The 18,382-nt window shown below is 47.2% G+C and overlaps 1 protein-coding gene across 1 annotated transcript in view; it reads left to right on the top strand.

Moving 5' to 3' along the window:
* Window positions 1-11,165, top strand: part of FANCC (FA complementation group C) — a gene marked incomplete at its 5' end in the record, with an annotated part of 176,325 nt that extends 165,160 nt beyond the window's left edge. Inside the window, 2 exons of the mRNA XM_080819948.1 lie at window positions 10,008-10,187; window positions 10,590-11,165. Of these exons, the coding sequence (XP_080676074.1) occupies window positions 10,008-10,160 (153 nt within the window). The 3' untranslated portion in view covers window positions 10,161-10,187; window positions 10,590-11,165. The remainder of the gene's footprint in view (window positions 1-10,007; window positions 10,188-10,589) is intronic.
* Between the last annotated feature and the right edge of the window lie 7,217 nt (window positions 11,166-18,382).

Here is an 18,382-nt window from a genome sequence, read left to right as displayed (position 1 = left end):
GTCATGAGTTTAAGCCCCGCATAGAGCTTACGTAAAGTAGATAGATAGATAAAATTAAAATGTCCTTGACTATTTAAAAAAATAAAATTAAAATTTAAAAACAAAACAAATGAAAAAGCAAAATAAAATGGAAACAGACTCATAGATACGGTAAACAAATTGATAGTTACCAGAGTGGTGGTTGTTGGGGGTGGGGGAGGTGAAACAGGTGAAGGGGATTAAGAGGAACAAGCTTCCAGTTATAAAATAATTAAGTCATGAATTCTGGTCCAAGATGGCTATTTAGGAAGATGCTGAACTCGCCTATTTCCATGGACACACCAAATCTATACCTGTTTATGGAACAATTCCTTCTGAAGACCTGAGGGCTGACTGAAAATCTTCTGCACAACAGAAGATAGACCACATAGAGAATGGCAAGAAAGATGGAGACACGGTAACGAAGGGAAACCTCCTGTCCCCCACAACACACACACACACTGGAACTACATTGGAGAGGGATAGTACTGAGGAACCATGAGTAGATTTGTCTGCCCTGGGGCACAGAAAAAAAAAAAAAAGCCAACTAAAATATAAAGGAATCAGTCCTAGTGCCCTGCTAAACAGTAGAGGAGCTGCTGGAATTCTCTGGGTCAGAGGGATTGGTGAGCACCATGATTTATGTTCTCCTTTCACCTTTATAGCACAGACATGAGGCAGGTCTGGGCACCAAAGCCAGCAAGCCCCATGCCTCTAGCCCACACAGCCACAGACACCTTGAGAAACAGAAAAATGTGATTTAAAAGAGCAACTAAAATATAAAGGATCCATCCCTAGAACCTTGCCAGTCATTGGGCAGGGGAGGACTCCCTCTGGATCAAAGGCCTTGGCAAGCACCATGGTTTACATTCCCCCCTACCTTGATAGCATGGATGGGAGCAGGGTTCAGGTGCCCCAGTCAGCCTATCACCTCAGTGAGCTTGGGCCTCTAGCCTGTACTAGCCCAAGCCTTGGTCAGCATTCACTCTAGCTCCAGCCATCTCATCAAAGTGACAAAAATGCAGGCCAGCACCACTTTGGCTCCACATGACTTGCTAAGATATCCTCAGTGCAGAGCACCCTGGGCCCTCCCAACCCTTCCCCACCTTGGCTTCTGCTGACCCGTCATAGGCCCCTTGCACAGAGCATCCTGGGTCCCCCAGCCTACACCAGACACAGACCCAGACATCCAGTCAAAGTCACCAGGCACAGACATTCTACATGGAAAATGACCATTCTTTCAAGTTTAGGAGAAGTAACTGTACCACTGAATATATAGAAACAAACACAGAAAGTCGGGAAAAATGAAGACACAGAGGAATATGCTCCAAACAGAAGAACAAGCACAAAACCTCAGGAAAAAAACTGAATGAAAGGGAGATAATGGGTCTACCTGCTAAAGAGTTCAAAGTAATGATCATAAAGATACTCCTCAGAATGAAGAGTGGCTGAACTTACTGAGAACTTTAACAAAGAGATAGAAAATGTAAAAAAGAATCGATCAAGAGTTGAAGAATACAATAACTGAAATGAAAAGTACACTATAGGGAATCAACAGTAGATTAGAGGATGCAGAAGAATGGATCAATGATGTGAAAGGGTAATGGAAAAACATCCAAGCTGAGCAGAGAAAAGAGTTTTTAACCTCATTTAAAAATGAGGTTAAGGGGAGGGGTGTCTTGGACAACATTAAGTGAACAAACATTTGCATTGTAGGAGTCCCAGAGGAGAAAAGAGAAAGGGTTGGAAAACTTACCTGAAGAAATAATAGCTGAAAATTAAACTAGCCTGGGGAAAGAAATAGACATCCAGGTTCAAGAAGCACAGAGAGTTTCAAACAAGATGAACTTTTACACCATGATGTGTAATAAGTAACATGTCAGAGATTAAAGATAAAGAGAAAATTTTAAAAGCAGAAAGAGAGAAGCAATTAATAACATATGGGGACCCACAGGAATGAACAGGAAAAAAAAAATACAAGCAAGAATACTCTCTTGGCAAGATTATCATCCAAAATTGAAAGGTAGTTTTCCAGATAAATAAAATTCAAAGGAATTCATCCTCATGAAATCAGTTTTACAAAAAATGTTAAATGGAATTCTCTTAGTGGAAAAGAAAAGGCCATAATTGGAAGTAAAAAAATTATAAAAACGAAAAAAATTTCATGAGTAAAAGGAAACACATATAGATAGTAAAACAATCACTTACCAAGCTAGTATGAAGATTAAGAGACAAAAGTAGCAAAAAGTAGTAGTATATGTAACACTGGGTGGGAAGGTAAAAATGAAGTTCTTTTAGAATGTGTCCAAACTTAAGTGACTATCAACTTAATGTAGACTGCTGTATAATTAGGATGTTACATATGAACCTCACGGTGGTCACTAACCAAAAACTTAGATACAAAAAAATAAAGAGAAAAAAAGCCAAGCATAACACTAAAGAAAGTCATCAATCATAAGGAAAAAGAACAGGAGACAAAGGAGAAGAACTCCAGGCACCTGGGTGGCTCAGTTGGGCGTCTGCCTTTGGCTCAGGTCATGATCTCAGGGTTCCTGGGATTGAGTCCTGCCTCTTCCTCTCTCTGCTCATCCTCTTGTCTCTCTCAAATAAATAAATAAAATCTTTGGAAAAAGAGAGAAGAACTACAAAGACAACCAGAAAACAATGAACAAAATGGCAATAAATACATACATATGTATATATGTATATGTGTGTGTATATACTGTCCATATATATATATATATATATATATATACTGCCTACAAGACACTCTGCTTCAGACCTAAAGAGACATGCAGACTGAAAGTGAAGGGATGGAAAAAGATACTCCATGTAAATGGAGACCAAAAAAAAGAGAGAGAGAGAAAGGCAGAGTAGCAATACTTATATCAGAGAAAATAGACTTCAAAACAAAGTCTGTAACAAAAGACAAGGGCATTATGTAATGAAAAGGCATTGATCTACCAAGAGGATATAACAATTATAAATATCTATGCACCCAACATTGAAGCACTTAAATACATAAAGCAAAAAGAACAGATGTTCAAGGGGGAAATGGCCAGTAATACAATAACAGTATGAGATTTTCACACCCCACCTATAGCAATGACTAGATCATCCGATAGGCAGGAAATCAATAAGGAAACAGTGTCTTTGAACAGCCCCGGAACGTTATACCCCAGAACACCAGAACACACATTCTTTTCAAGTGTACACAGAACATTCTCCGGGATAGACCACATGTTAGGCCATAAAACAGATCTCAATAAATTTAAGAAGATTGAAATCACACATGCATCTTTCCGAAACACTATGGTATGAAACTAGAGCTCAATCACAAGAAAAAAACAAACACATGGAGGCTAAACAACATGGTACTAAAGAACCAGTGGGTCAGTGAAGAAATCAAAGAGGCTATCAGAAAGACACATAGAGACAAAATTAAAACAATGGTTCAAAATCTTTGGGATGCAGTGAAAGCAGTTCTGAGAGGGAAGTTTATAGCAATACAGGCCTACCATAAGAAACAAGAAAAATCTCAAACAATCTAACCTTACACCTAAAGGAAGTGTAGAAAATGAACAAAGCCCAAAGTTAGTGTAAGGAAAGAAATATTAAAGTTCAGAGCAGAAATAAATGAAACTGATACCAAAAAAAAAAAAAGAAAGAAAGAAAAAAGAAAAACAAAAGGATCAATGAAAATAAGAGCTAGTTCTTTGAAAAGTTAGACAAAATTGATAAACCTTTAAGCAGAAAAAAAGTGAGAAGACCCAAATAAAATCAGAAATGAAAGAGGAGAAATAACAACCAAAACCACAGAAATTCAAAGGATTATGAGACTATTATGAAAAATTACATGAGATCGAATTGGACAACCTAGAATAAATGGATAAATTCCTGGAAACATACAGTCTTCCTGAAATGAATCGGGAAGAAATAGAAAACCTGAACAGACCAATTACTAGTAATGAAATTGAATCAGTTATCAAAAACTCCCAAAAAACAAGTCTATGACCAGACAGATTCAGTGGTAAATTCTTCCAAACATTTAAAGAAAAGTTAATACCTATTCTCCCCAAACTATTCCAAAAACATAGAAGAAGGAAAACTTCCAAATATATTCTGTGATGCCGGCATATTTCCCTCATACCAAAACCAAAAGCACTGCAAAAAAACAAAACAAAACAAAAAATAACAGGCTACTATTCCTAATGAACATAGATGCAAAATCCTTAGCAAAACATTAGCAAACTAAATTCAACAATACATTAAAAAAAGTATGATTCACTATGACCAAATGGGATTTATTCTGGGGTTGATAGTTCAGTATTTGCAAATCAATCATTATGACACACCACATTGACAAAGCATAATAATTATATGATCATATTAATATTTGCAGAAAAAGCATCTGACAAAATTAAACACCCCTTTATGATAAAAACTCTCAACAGAGTTAAGTTTAAATGGAAGGTATCTCAGTAAAGACTATATATGACAAACCCACAGCTAACATCATACTCAGTGGAAAAAAACACAGAGATTTCCTCTAAGATTGGGAGCAAAACAAGGACATCCACTCTTGCCACTTTTATTCAACACAGTACTGGAAGCCCTTTCCACAGCAACAGACAAGAAAAAAAAAAGTTAAAAGGCATCCACACTGGTAAGAAGAAGTAAACACTCAGTATTTGCACATGACATGATGCTACACATAGAAAACCATAGACTTAAACCTATTAGAATAAATGAATTCAGTAAAGTTGCTTTCTGTACACTAACAAGAAAGTAGCAGAAAGAAATTAGGAAGACAATTCCATTTACAGTAGCTCCAAAAAATCAAATACCTAGGAATAAACTAACCAAGGAGGGGACAGACTATACTCTGAAAAGTATAAAACATTGATGAAAGAATTTGAATATGACACAAATGGAAAGATACGCCATGTTTGTTGGGAGAATTAATATCCATGTTATCGAAAGCAATCTCTAGATTCAGTGCTATCCCTATCAAAATACCAATAGTATTTTTCATAGAACTACAACAAATAAACTGAAAGTTTGTCTGGAACCGCAAAAGACCCTGAGTAGCCAGAGAAATCCTAAGAAAGAATAAAGCTGGAGGTATTAGGGTCCCAGATTTCAAGATACACTACAAAGCTATAATAATGAAAACATTATGGTATTGGCACAAAAACAGACACACAGATGAATGGAACAGAATAGAGGGCCCAGAAATAAACCCATGCTTGTATGGTTAATTTATGACAATGAAGGCAAGAATCTACAATGGAGAAAAGACAGTCTCTTCAATAAATGGTGTTGGGAAAAACTGAACAGCTACATGCCAAAGAATGAAACTATACCACTGTCTCACACCATACACAAAAATAAACTCAAAATGGATCAAAGACCTAAATGTGAGACCTGAAACCATTAAACTCCTACAAGAAAACGTAGAAAGTAATCCCTTTGACATTGACCTTAGCAACATTTTCCTAGATATGTCTCCTCAGACAAGGGAAACAAAAGCAAAAATAAACTATTGGAATCACACCAAAATAAAAAGCTTTCATAGCAAAAGAAACCATCAACAAAATGAAAAGACAATCTATTAAATAGAGGATATTTGCAAATAGCATCTGATAAAAGGTTAAGATCCAAAATATATAATGAACTTACACAGCTCTACACCAAGGGGCACCTGGGTGGCTCAGTTGTTAAGGATCTGCCTTTGGCTTGGGTCATGATCCCAGGTCCTGGGATCGAGCCCTGCATCTGGCTCCCTGCTCAGCGGGAAGCTTGCTTCTCCTTCTCCCAGTAGCCCTGCTTGTGTTTCCTCTCTCTCAGTATGTCTCTCTTTCTGTCAAATAAATAAATAAATCTCTTTTAAAAAGACACACACAATTCTACACCAAAAGTACAAATATAATCCATTTAAAATAGGTAGAAGACCTGAATACACATTTTTCCAAAGAAAATATACAGATGGCCAACAGACATGAAGAAAAGATGTTCAATATCACTGATCATCAGGGAAATGCAAATCCATATCACCATGAGGTATCGCCTCACACCTGTCTGAATGGCTAGAATCAAAAACAAGAAAAACAAGTGTTGGCAAGGATGTGGAAAAAGGAACTCTTGTGCACTGTTGGAGGGAATGTAAATTGGTGCAAGTACTGTGGAAAATAGTATGAAGGCTCCTCAAAAACTTTAAAATAGAATTACTATACAATCCAGTAATTCCACTACTGGGTATTTACCTAAAGAAAATGGAAACGCTAATTTGAAAAGATATATGCTTCCCTGTTTATTGCAGCTTCATTTACGATAGCCGAGATATGGAAGAAACCTAAGTGTCCATCAATAGATGAATGGATAAAGGAGAGGTGGTATATGTACATAATGGAATATTACACAGCTGTAGGAAAGAATGAGATCTTGCCATTTGCAGACAACATGGATGGACTAAGAGGGTATATGCTAAGTGAAAGAAGTCATGCAGAGGAAAACAAGTATACGACTTCGCTTACATATGGAATCTAAAAAACAAAACAAGTGAACAAAAATAAGTCCATGAGGACATAATGTATAACATGTGGAATATAGCCACTATTGTTGTAATAACTTTGTATGACGACCTGATAACTAGACATCACAGGAATCATTTCACAACATATAAAAATACCAAATCACTATGATATAAGCCTGAAACTAATAAGATATTGCAATTATTTCTTAACATGATAAGTCAACAGCAGGCACTTGTGAATCATGAAAACACTGGTGGTACTTTTGTGACCTGATCTCTGACCTCCAGACCATGCCCTCCTGTGGATGGAGCTTCTGCCCTGAGGGTGCTTTCTCAAGCCTGGCAGCTGGGACTCAAGCTCTTCCTCCTGGAGCCTGTGCTCTCCTTCTCCCCAGGGAGTTCCTGTTCTGCTTCTATCCTGTTACCTTGGGAATGGAGAAGCAGGCCCATGTTGGAGTTTGCCCTGCTTCACAAACCATGGAGATGATAGCTGGCCTGACCCTGCCCGTAGGGTATAAAAAGAAGAAAGTGGCCCAGAGAATACTCATCTGTTTGTTCCGATCACATATCCACCCATTCTGGGGAAACAGTCCACATTCAGATTGGATCATCCATAAGTCACCCCATAGAGAAGACGCTGTGAATAAGGAGATAGAGTATTATCACAAATTTATGTTTGCTGCCTCTCCTGGGCAGCCCATTCCCACAAAACACACAAAACATGTATCCTAGACATACATTAATGCTGCTGACCTATACCTGAGGCTAAGTGAAGTTGGAAAACTCCAGTGAATCTTTATAAAATATCATTAAGTCTGCTCGGCTGCAAAAAAAATTCATTGAAGGGAAAACACAGTAATTCTCTTTACACATTGGCTTTTTAGTAGGTGCTAGCTGTTTGGGCACCTTGGAGCCCATCCATCATGATCTAGAGAACCTCCTGGACACCGTCCTTGTGGGTGTTTTGAAACTATTTTTAGTAACATACCAGATTTCCTAACTGGAAGGCTTCCTGTAGTGGCTCATGACAGGTTGAAGGCATCCTGGCTGATGCAGCTACAGACAGGACAGGTGGAAGGAGTCCTCTGCACAGTGCCAGCCTCTCATGGGTTTCTCCTCATCCCCCATCGCATCACTTCCTCTCTCTGAAAGCACCCTGGAAGGAGTCCTGGGCTAGGTCTGCTTGGTCTGGGAGCAGGTGGTGGCAAATGGTCGAGGTGTTGGTTTTGGTGAAATGGCCTTTCTCTTCTAGGAGCCCTCAGGACCCCAACCCTGACCTAGCTTTGATGTGAACTCAGACCCGAGCAGAACAGCTCCTGAGCTCCTGGTCTTACCCTTCTTATCCCCTCATCAACTTTGGGGAGCTGTGCACACTCTAGGCTGCACACAGCAGGGGCTGTGTGTCTGAGCCTTGTCTAAAGGCTGTGGCCTCCCACACCCCAGCCTCCGTTGTAGGACACTCCCTACAGACTACTCCCCTAGGCTCCTGCACAGGCCCCAGTAATCAGCTTCTTCCCACCTTGGGCTTCTGAGAATTTCCACTGAACAACTTCTGCGGAAGCCCTGCCCCTTCACTGGGTTCTGGTGTTCTGCTCCTCTGGCTACTAGGTTTCTTGCCCTGCTCACTTCCTCTGTGCCCCTTTGACTAGGATGAGGCAGAAGCAGCTCAGGTGGTGTTGGGATTCCTCCTGCCCTTAAGGCTCACTCTCTCCTGCCTCCTGTCCTGTCCTGAGTTCATGTTTCTCTCTCCTTCTGCTGTTATCTTTGTTGCTGGACCACAGAAGTTCCAGGTAAAAGTTAGCTCACATCTGAAATAGAGAGTTCAGATCTCTAGTTGTTGAACTCAAATGAATTTCATCTCTAGACAGATGCATGTCATCTGTCCAGGTTGCCTGCCTGGGCTGCGGGGAGGTGGGCATGCACGACTTGAGACCGTGACCTGGCTCGTGAAGATGGCACAAGGTTGGGGACACAAGGTCAGGGCAGGTGGCCTCCATAGTCAGCTGTTATGGCTACGCCCCTGCCGTACTAACAGCCCAGGGGAGCCCCTGGGGTCACTGGCACTCTCCCCACACTTAGGGCTTAGGAAGTAGATTGACTCTCTTAAGGTGTTCCGGGGAGGCTCATGCAGTTTCTCCGCAAAGACAGACTATATCTGACAGAGGTCAGAGGTCATCCACAGCATCTGTGATTCTGAGCGAAAACCACAAGAGATTGTGGACTCTGAGAAACAAAGTGAGGGTTTGGGCGGTAGGGAGAGGGGTGAGCCTGGTGGTGGGTGTTAAGGAGGCACGGACCGCATGGAGCACTGGGTATGGTATGTGAACAATGAATCTTGGAACACTGCATCAAAAACTAATGATGTATGGTGACTAAAATAACACAGTAAAAACAAAACAAAAAACCCACACAGTGGTTAATATGGACACCAGGAGCCACAGTGAAGCCCCCCTTGGCCAGTGGCCTGCCCCCGACACCCTGGCAGAGCCCCTGTCAGCCGGAGTTGAAGAGTCATGCTGTCGCGCTGTGCCCCCAGCATCCTCTGCTGCCAGAGTGGCTGCCTCAGTGCCTGGTCCACGACAGCGGCCCTGAGCTGAAGGGGTTCCGGGGTGGTGGGATTGTCCGAGTGCCCCAGGGCAGGCGGTCACCCTATCAGAGGCTCCCTGTGGACATGGGGGGAAGCTGACCTTTGGCTGCGGTTTGACTGAGGGGTCTATATAAAGTGTCCCACACAAAGTGAGTGTATAGATCAGTTCCACAATCAGGGCTTCTTCATGTGCTTGTGTCTAAAAAAAACATCACAGGAAATTATTCACACAATTCAGTTGTGAGATTCTCACCCTTCCCTTTTTGCTGAGCTGAAATTCATAGGAAAATACTTAGACACCAACAACTAAGAATGCCTTGAGGCTATATTTAGCAGGGCTAACAATTCCTGCATTTCCTGCTTCCCTTGAGAATCAGGTGTTAAAACCTTAGATGGCTATTAAAAAACAAGTGGGCCCAGGTTGCTAGCCCAAGAATGCCATTTATAAAGCTGTTCGTGTGGAAACAGGTGGCATTTTCCTTCCAGCGGTTTCCAGCTCTTGTGTTAGTGTGAGCTGTGTGCAGGCAGTCAGGCCACAGCATGTTCACTTGCCTTCGCTCCCCACGGCGGATAGCGGCGTGGCTTGTGAGGCATTCCAGGAAATGCGGTGCCTTTCTGTAGCCCTTGCGGGGCTCGGCCTGGCCGTCTGAAGAGGGTGGTCACTAGGAAATGACACTGCCCACTGGATGGCCAACCTCTGAGAACAGACTTGCTCCCTGATCACCTTGCAAACAAAACAAGGGCCCTTCGAAGCTAAAAGGAATGCAGCTGCTTTTCGGGGAAGGGTGGGTATGGTTGGTTCCCTGGACTAAGATGAATCTGCCTGGTTAGTGTTTTAGTTTTCTCTCTCCTCTGTGCTCGTTGCAGATGGCTCCAACTGATGAGTTAATCCATGAGATGACTGGCTTTCTTGACCAGACCTTGTACAGATGGGATCATCTCCGCATGGAAGCCACGAGGCCGAGAAAGCTGGCCAGAGAGCTCCTCGCAGAGCTGCGCCCAGCCGGCACTGCTGTGTAGGCACGAGGCTCCCTGCGGCCTCGTGAGGTAATGAGACCGTCTCTTCATGGAATGAGTAGTGAGAATGAGCCCTAGACAGCTTGGCATGATCTGCTGGTACATATTTTATAAAGTGAGAAGACAGGTCCTTTAGCGCACACTCAGTCCAGTTTATTGTTTGTGACTGGATTGTGCCTCGAGCATTCCCTACCTATTCATCCCAGCTGTCAGAGAATCACTAAAGACAAGACTTGCATCGGAGAACAGATTTTTACTTCTGCTTTCCCTCATATCAAACCAAGATACGCAACTGTGACTTGATTGGTTCAAAGTCTTTGGACCAAGAAATGCATGAACCACCGATCAATTTAGAAAGTAACTTCGTTCTTTTGCACAGGTCTCTTTTTCAGAAATCATGTTACTGTTATTGGTGTTTCTTTTGACCTGCAGGGATAAAGCCACACTGTCTTGATTCCCTGAGAAATTCTTCATCGAGGAGCCTTTCGGGGACCTTAGAAGGGAAACAGAGTCCACTTGAGACTGATAGCAAAATGGTAGTGAACAGGACCACTGCTCATTGGTGGGCACACAAGCCAGCCCTGCTGTGGAGAACGGTACTTGCCAACGGGGTAAAGCCGGTTCCAGTGCTACCTCTCTTTGCTTTCTGTTTGCTAAATGCTGCCACCAGAGGAGCTCGTATGACCTCAAGGACGGCTGACGGGAGAGTATAGGACATGTTCTGGAAACATTAGAAGCAATTATGTATCAGTTGTCTAGTTAACCAAAGTGGGAATTCAAAAAAAAATTTTTTTTAAGATTTTATTTATTTGAGAAAGAGACCATGAGTGGGGGGGGGGGGCAGGAGCAGAGAGAGAGAGGGAGAAGCAGACTCCCTGCTGAGCAGGGAGCCCGATGAGGTGCCTGATCCCAGGACCCTACAATCATGACCTAAATCAGATGCTTAACCAACTGAGCCACCCAGGTGCCCTGGGAATTAGAAATTTCTAATAAAGAATTGGTAACCCCAATATTACTTCACATTAATTTAAAAATGTTTCCCCTTTCAGGTTTATTCTTAATATGCATTGATTATGTGCTTTTCTGTGTACATTCTGGTGGTTGGGTCAGTCAGAACTTTCTGTCCACCTTCATTTATGTGTTAGTAATCTCTGAATCACCCTCAGTCTGGGCTCCTGTTTGAGGTAGGAGTAATATTTTTTGGATTAGAGGTTGTGGTTTTAGGGGCATTACTCTTTTGGTATATGGATCCACCCAAAGATCTGGAAAATTCAAGAATTTTTGACCTGAGCCTGCCTTTTGAGAAATGTTGCAATTTAAGCAGTGTTCTGATAAAATAGATGCAACTACCACCATTATTACTTTCATATAAAAAGGTTTCATCAAAATGTGCAGTAGTTGAAAAATGAGTCGTAGGCTTCACTTGGAGTCGAGGACCTCTCTTCTGTGTTATTTGCCATGGAAGCTGTGAGCAGCCTCTGTGGGCATGAAGAAGGGGACCGTCATGTGGTAGCCTGGATAGTCCCTACCGCGAGTGCCCGTCAGGAATCCAGCTCCTGTGGTGAAAATTCACTCATGCTGTATTTCACAGCAAACAGTATCAGCAAGATTTACTCACCTCAGACTGTTGAAGCTGCATTTCTGGAAGTTTCCTTCCCTGTCCTGACCTTAGCCTGTTTCTAGTATCTCCAGTTCCTTTACAAAGCCTCTAAGTTCTCCTAAGCCTTGGACATTTGAGCCAGCACCTACCAGACTATCTGATCTGATGGGGCTTTAGTCTTCGCCCCGATAAGCTCCTGGCAGCCTGGTGGTTCTCGTGTCTGGAGTGACCCCCCACCAACCGTGAGCACTTTCATCAAGGGGACAGCAGGTACTGGTTTGCTTACTGATTTCACTTTCATTCCTTGCCCTTCCCCCCTTGATAAAGTCACTAACAAGGGGAGAAATGCTCCACGGGGGGAAACACGGGAAAGCAGGACTGTTCCCCAGACCGGAGGGACAGCTGCACAGCCTTGCTGGCAGGCCCTGGTCTTCAGCAGGGCATGAGCCGACCTCTTCAGAAGGGCTTGTGCATCGTTGCATTCACTTCGCTGAGGAGGAAGGAGTCTCCCAAAGTGCAGATGGAGGGGGAGTGCTCAGTGGACGGGTCGGAAGCCCTCTCTCCCCTCAACAGCCCAGGAAGCCAGAAGCCTTGCGGTCCCTCCACTCCTGAGCGAGCTCTTATCCAGCGGCCACAGGAGTCAGGGCAGAGAAACTCAGAAACAGGCTGAGAAGGAGTTAGTAAATGCCACCTCCTCGTCCAGTTGCCTTGGACTGGGGGAAAGTCTGGACATGTGGGTTCTTTCAGTTCTTTGAAGTTCAAAGAAGTAGGGTTCAAACTACAAACGGGATCTGGAGAGAATGCAGGGGAAGGCCCTGCAGGCAGCTGAGCCTTGTGCCACTGTTGGAGAGCTCAGAGCACGGAGGCCTGAGGCAACATCCAGCAGTGAGACTGAGACCCAGAGGCTGTCTATGCCAGGCAGATGCCTCCAGCGCCCACCAGCAGAATAGTCAATGACGAGTGGCTTCACAAGGAAAACACCTAACACTCTCAGACACAGACCACCCGGAGAGGGAGACGTGGCTAATTCAGCCGCTCAACGACGGGGTTGGCTCCAGTGGAGTTCGGGCTTTTCTCTGCAAGTTCAAGAAAGCTGCCAAGTGGAGACTTGCCTGATGAGCCTCCAAGAAGGAAAAGGACATCAGGTTCTCCTGTCTCTCCCACCAGCCCGCACCAGACCTGCTCTTAGGTCATTGGCAGACCCAGCCACAGCAGAATGGGGCTGCTAAGACCATGGGCAGATTTATCAGGACACTGATGAGCCGTGAGCTTCAGGGCCTTCCACTCCCTGGCCCTTCACAGGCCCTGGGAGAGGCCCCAGCACCGTGCTTATGGTCATCTGTTTTTACAAAATTTGTAGAGAGAATTTAACTGCCACTGGCAACGATGTCTCTGTGCACTCCTGCTGCCCCCCTCTCCATTGCAGTGTGGGGGTGGCCTTGTGCACTGGAACGCAGCCCAGGGGACTCGGAGTTGGCTCAGCATCACTTCAGTGTCTAGTGAAGTCACTGTGAAGGGAAATCTTCCAAGGACCGTCAGCAGCCCCCAGGGGCCGTGGCCCAGCAGCAGTGTGGCCTGCGCCCCTGGGGGGCAGCCCCGAGGGGAGTGTGGGGAGTCCTTCTAAGACCTCAAGCTTGGGTCTGGGATGAACCTGATAGAGGTTTTCAGAGCCCTTCTAGAGCAGTAGAGATGGTTGAGTCCCGTGAAACAGTCCAACCTCTCAGCAGGGAAAGGAAGAGGAGAGCCCTTGGCAGAAAGCGTGTGGGCACGTGAGGCTGTTTCTCTGTGTAGCACTAGAACAGTGTGGAGCAGGTAAGCCTGTGGCGGGTGTCCTGTGCGCTGTGGGGGCGGGGAGCAGCATCCCTGGCCTCTCCCCACTACCTACCAGCCAGAAGAGACCAGACTTTTTCCAGAATGTCTCAGGGAACCTCCCCACCCACTCTCCAATTGAGAACCATTGCTCTACCTGGTGGCTCATTATTTCTGGAAAGATGTCCTTATAGAAACACGGTTACAGAGATAAAATTAGGCTCAAGAGGATCCTAATAAGAAAACTAGATAATCTGATTCCAAAATGTATATGGAAAAATAAACACTGAGGAGCAGCCAGGACACTCACTTCTGCCTCCATGGCCTGTTCTGCCAGGCCTAGTGCAACAAGGGAAGACTCTTAGAGCCGGAAAGAACTTTCTGGAACATGGACTCTGGGCAGTTCGGCACCACCCATGACACTGGGGCCGGGCCTCATAGTGGTGGACCCATCGCCGAAGGCCGGCAGAAGGAGCGCCAAGAAGACAGGGAAACAGCGTGGCGTGCACCCTGCATTTCTGCTTCCAGACCAAGCCCAGAGGAGCCGCCAGGGCAGGGAGCCCTGCACCCACTTCGGCTGTGACAGCGGAAGTGGCAGAGCAGCCAGAAGAGGCTGGGGAGATCCCTGGCAGTTCAGCCTGTCCCATCCCAGTCCTTGGGGCTGAGAAGCCAGAGGCCTGAACTCACGTTCTCTCCAACACGCTTCAGGAACCAGGTCAGTTTTCTGTGCAGTCTGGAATAGATGGAAATATGTGATCAGAGAGGACTTTATCTTCATTTCTGCATTCTGCCTTGCATTTCTCACACACACATGCACACATGCACACTACACACACGTTTTTGGTGCTGTCACCAACCCTTTCCGGGCCCGGCTCCCGAGAGTAGGCTGCTCCGGCTTGTCTTTTCCTGAGGGCCCTGTTTGCCTCTGTGCCCTGCTCTGACCCCAGCGTGCCCGATGCCCACCCACCATCCCAGCAGAAGGCTCTTCTTGACGGGGGCTGGTCCTGGGAACTCCAGGTTTCCTTCCGCCCACCCCCAGGCTGGGCCTATGGCCTCCTCCCTCTTTTCACACCCTCTGGACTGGAACAGAAATGCCTTATTTGGCTGATCAATCTCCCAGACAGCACCAAAGGGTGGGAAAAGATCTATAAAACCCCGCCTGTGAATAGCCCCAATCGGTCCCTCCTCCCTTCCACCTTGTAAACCCCCAGGGCCCAGATGGGAAGGCCGAGGTCACTGTCCTCAGGACCATGGCCTGGGGGGCTAAGAGTTCATGCCCTCCCCACTGAGCTCAACCCCCACCCCCCACCCCCACCCCCAGCACTGCCCTGGGAGGTCCAGACCGCCCTTTAAGCCCCCACCTCCCTGAAGCTTCAGCCACACAGGCCGTCTCTACCCACCCAGCCCTGACCTCCAGCTGAAGGGACTCCAGGAAGTCGAGGCTCTGGTCCGTATGGAGTCTTTGCCACAGCTGGGTCCTGCACGGAGGGTCCCCACCCCACTCTCTGCAGTCAGAGGCAGTTCAGCCCCAGGTGCCGTGGGGAGAGGACACTCCAAGGGACCATCCAACCCCAAAGCCGCTGCACGCTGTCACCTGCCGGGGGCACCTGCAGCAGCCCCTCCCTGACTTCTCAGGACTGCGGCGGGATGGACCCTGCTGCTGAGGCAGTGGGGCATGGTGCCGTGTGGGGACGGGCTGTTCCCTCCCCTGCGCGGGTTGGCCCTGCTGAAGGGGTGGGCAGAGCCCCTCTTATGCCCCTCATTCTCCACGCAGCCACTCAGTTACAGAACTATGAAGTGTTGGCCCAGAACACAGCTCTGATCATGTTGGCACGCCCTGTGTTCGGGCTTTACCAAGTGTCCACGCTGAACGAGGCAGGTCGGCGGGGAAGACAGCATGCTCTGGAAACATCTGTCAGAGGCCTTTCTTTTGGAGCTCTATTCTTCATTTTAAAAGGATGTTGAAGATTAGGGACACAGTTTACAATTTCTGGTTCCTATACTTGGGGCACTGGGCTCTGCCTGCTACTGTGCCATGTCTGTACCTCATTTAGGATGGAGACTATTATTTCTATGTTTTGATTTGAAATTCTAGTAAAAATAAGTGCTTTGAAACCCTGTCATCCCAAAATAGAGGCCAAGAGGGAGAACTGAAACCTCTTCCCTTGTATTTCGCTCCCCTCGGCCCGGGCACCTGGCACTGCTTCTGCCCCGGCCACTGCCCAAAGCCCAGAGGCCAGGTGGTGGGAGCCGGCTGGGCAGCAAGGGATCCTGGGGATGTCCCTTCACCCCCCCTTTCTGAAGCTCAGCCCCTCAGCCCAACCGGCAGCACAGTGGGGAGCACCACGGGGACATCAGAGGCCTGGCTCCTCGCTCCAACCATGGATTGACCCAGCAGTTGTGCTCCTGTCCCCAGTGCGACTTGCTCTTCAGAGACACAGGGTCTTCTCCCTAAGGGGTGGAGGAGCGCTTCCATTTCTGGAGGCCTTGGCTCTGGGGACAGCTGACTGGCAGGTAAGCAATGAACTCCCTCAAAGGACAAGGCTGCTCCTACTTGGTTTTTTAAATAAACCTGTTAACACCCCACCAGTTCTGTGCTAGGTAGCCTGGCTGGGGGTGGGGGCAGCGGGCTTGCTCAGTGGCCCCCATGTCCCAGGAAGGTCTCAGCGAGCCAGGGGTACCTCACAAGGAACGAGCCTGCTAAGGGACTAGTGCTAGCAGGGGGCCCCCAAACCACCCCTGTGAAATGCCCGGTTCCGGACAGCCAGGAAAGGCTGAGTATGGTTCAGGGTCAAACTGACGCACCACTGAAGGGAGTGCTCTCACTGAGCCAAGGGACCTATGGTGACCGGCGGCCCCTCCTGTCCCGGGCCCTCTGCGGGGGGCACACCGTCTTTTTGGGAAGCAGGCTTATTCTCGATTTCTCACACTGCTTCAGCCCTCCATTTCTGCTTAACCTAAGGACTACAGCAGGGGTTGGGGAACCCCTAAGGCCAGAAAGGCATTCTGGGGGAGTGGAGATCAGGACCTTTGCCACCCAAAAAGGTACAAGACTGTCAGTCAGACAGGTCTTTGTTCTGTCTCAATGGTGATGTAACTGTGCCCTACTCCAGATGCCTCTTTCCCAAAGCAGGTGTCACCTGACCCTGGCCTCACCCAGGTCCATCCTTACAGTGAATTGGATTAGGAATGCAGGCCTAACCTCAGCCCGCAGGATGACAGGTAAGCTGTCTCTGGGGAGCATAAGAGTGAACCATCCAGGCCATGAGGAGCTGTCACAGGGAGGGACATCCTGAGCCATGTGGACCCACATTCACATCCTATCACTTAATAGGGGACCTTGGGGATCTGTCTAGTTAAACCTGTCTGGGGCTCTTGGCAGGGGGGCGGCGGTCCTGCCATGGGAACCTGGGCAATGCAGCCTCCCTCCTTCAGTGGCACACCCCGACCCTGGTTTCCACAATAGCCCATCTTCTGTCCCCAGGGCTCCTGGGCCCCTGTATATTCTCCCGCCCATTCCAAGGCCACTCATGGAAGCTGCTCCGTGCTCCTGTGGAGAAAAGTAACCCGGGAGGGCAGTGGGCTTTCTAACTCCAATCCTCTTACACGGCCTGGGTGGTCCACCATGGCTACCAGCGTAAAGCTGCTTTTCTGCAATCAGATGGCACATGGGGAAAACAGCACGCTAGTCTGAGCTGTCTGCCTGCTCGCCGCTGGGCAGATACCAGGGATCCTGCCGTGTGGGCCAGGCTCAGGCGAAGCCCTTGGAGGAGTGGTTGAGAGCTGAGCTAGGAAAACCTGCTCAAGATTCTGAGGAAACTCGGAGCATCCGCTCACCCCAACCCTGTTCCTGTGGGGGAAACCCCAGGCACAGGCAAGGACCCCGGTGCCCACAGGCCAAGAAGACAGACACCGCCTAGGACTCAGCCAAGGTAGTGACAGGGGCATTAGTTCAGGTGACCGCCCCCCCCCGCCCCCGCCCCCCCCCTCCCCCCGGGGACAGGCCACCACCTACCAGCGGTAACTCCTTGACTTGGGATCACGGGAGCAAGGGAATTAGTGGTCTCTGTGTAAAATCCCATGTATGGGGTGCGTGGCTCAGCCCTACCTCAGTGGCTTCTAGAAAAACAAGCACCTAACCACTGGGCCGACTGGTTGCTCACAGCCACCTGGACATACCGAGCGGCTGTGTGCACGTGGGCAGGTGCGGCCTGTGCCCCCGGTCCCTTCCTGCCCCACTTGGCAGGGCCAAACACACTCATGCAGACCATTTATTCCAAGTCTGCAGAGAAAGCAGCATTCTTATATTCAAATTCTTATATTCAAATTCAAAAATCAAAATGATTCTTGTGCCACTATGGTACACAAAGCACATATCCTCATGTGCAGAGCACATGAGGCCATTGAAGAACATCCCCCCAGGAAACCTTACAGAATAACAGTAACCATTAAAGAATTCTGAAGACCAAGAGCTTCTGATGAAGAAATGTGTTAAAGCCACACTTCCTCCCACAGGCCAGATGCAGAGCGGGGTCCTGCACACGGCCGGGGACCTGGGCTTGGGGCCACCATCTCGGGACCGTGGCGAGCACGCAGCCTAGTGGCTGCACAGTGGCGCCGCAGCTTGGTTTCCAGGCACATGCGGGAAAGGTGCCAGCAGCAGGGTCTCCTGCAGCCACCCCAGGACAGCGACCCCCCAGGACAGTGATGAGGAGGTAAGTGGGTAGGAGGGGGACGGGACCAGCTTGCAAAGAATACCCGTTGGGTGACACCGTTTTTCATTTTAAAAAACATTAAATTCAGAAGCACACAGGAA

This window comes from Martes martes, assembly GCF_963455335.1.
Source record: "Martes martes genome assembly, chromosome: 12".
NCBI lineage: Eukaryota > Metazoa > Chordata > Mammalia > Carnivora > Mustelidae > Martes > Martes martes.
The sequence above is the reverse complement of the archived record's forward strand: the minus strand, read 5'-3'. Positions and strand labels throughout refer to the sequence as shown.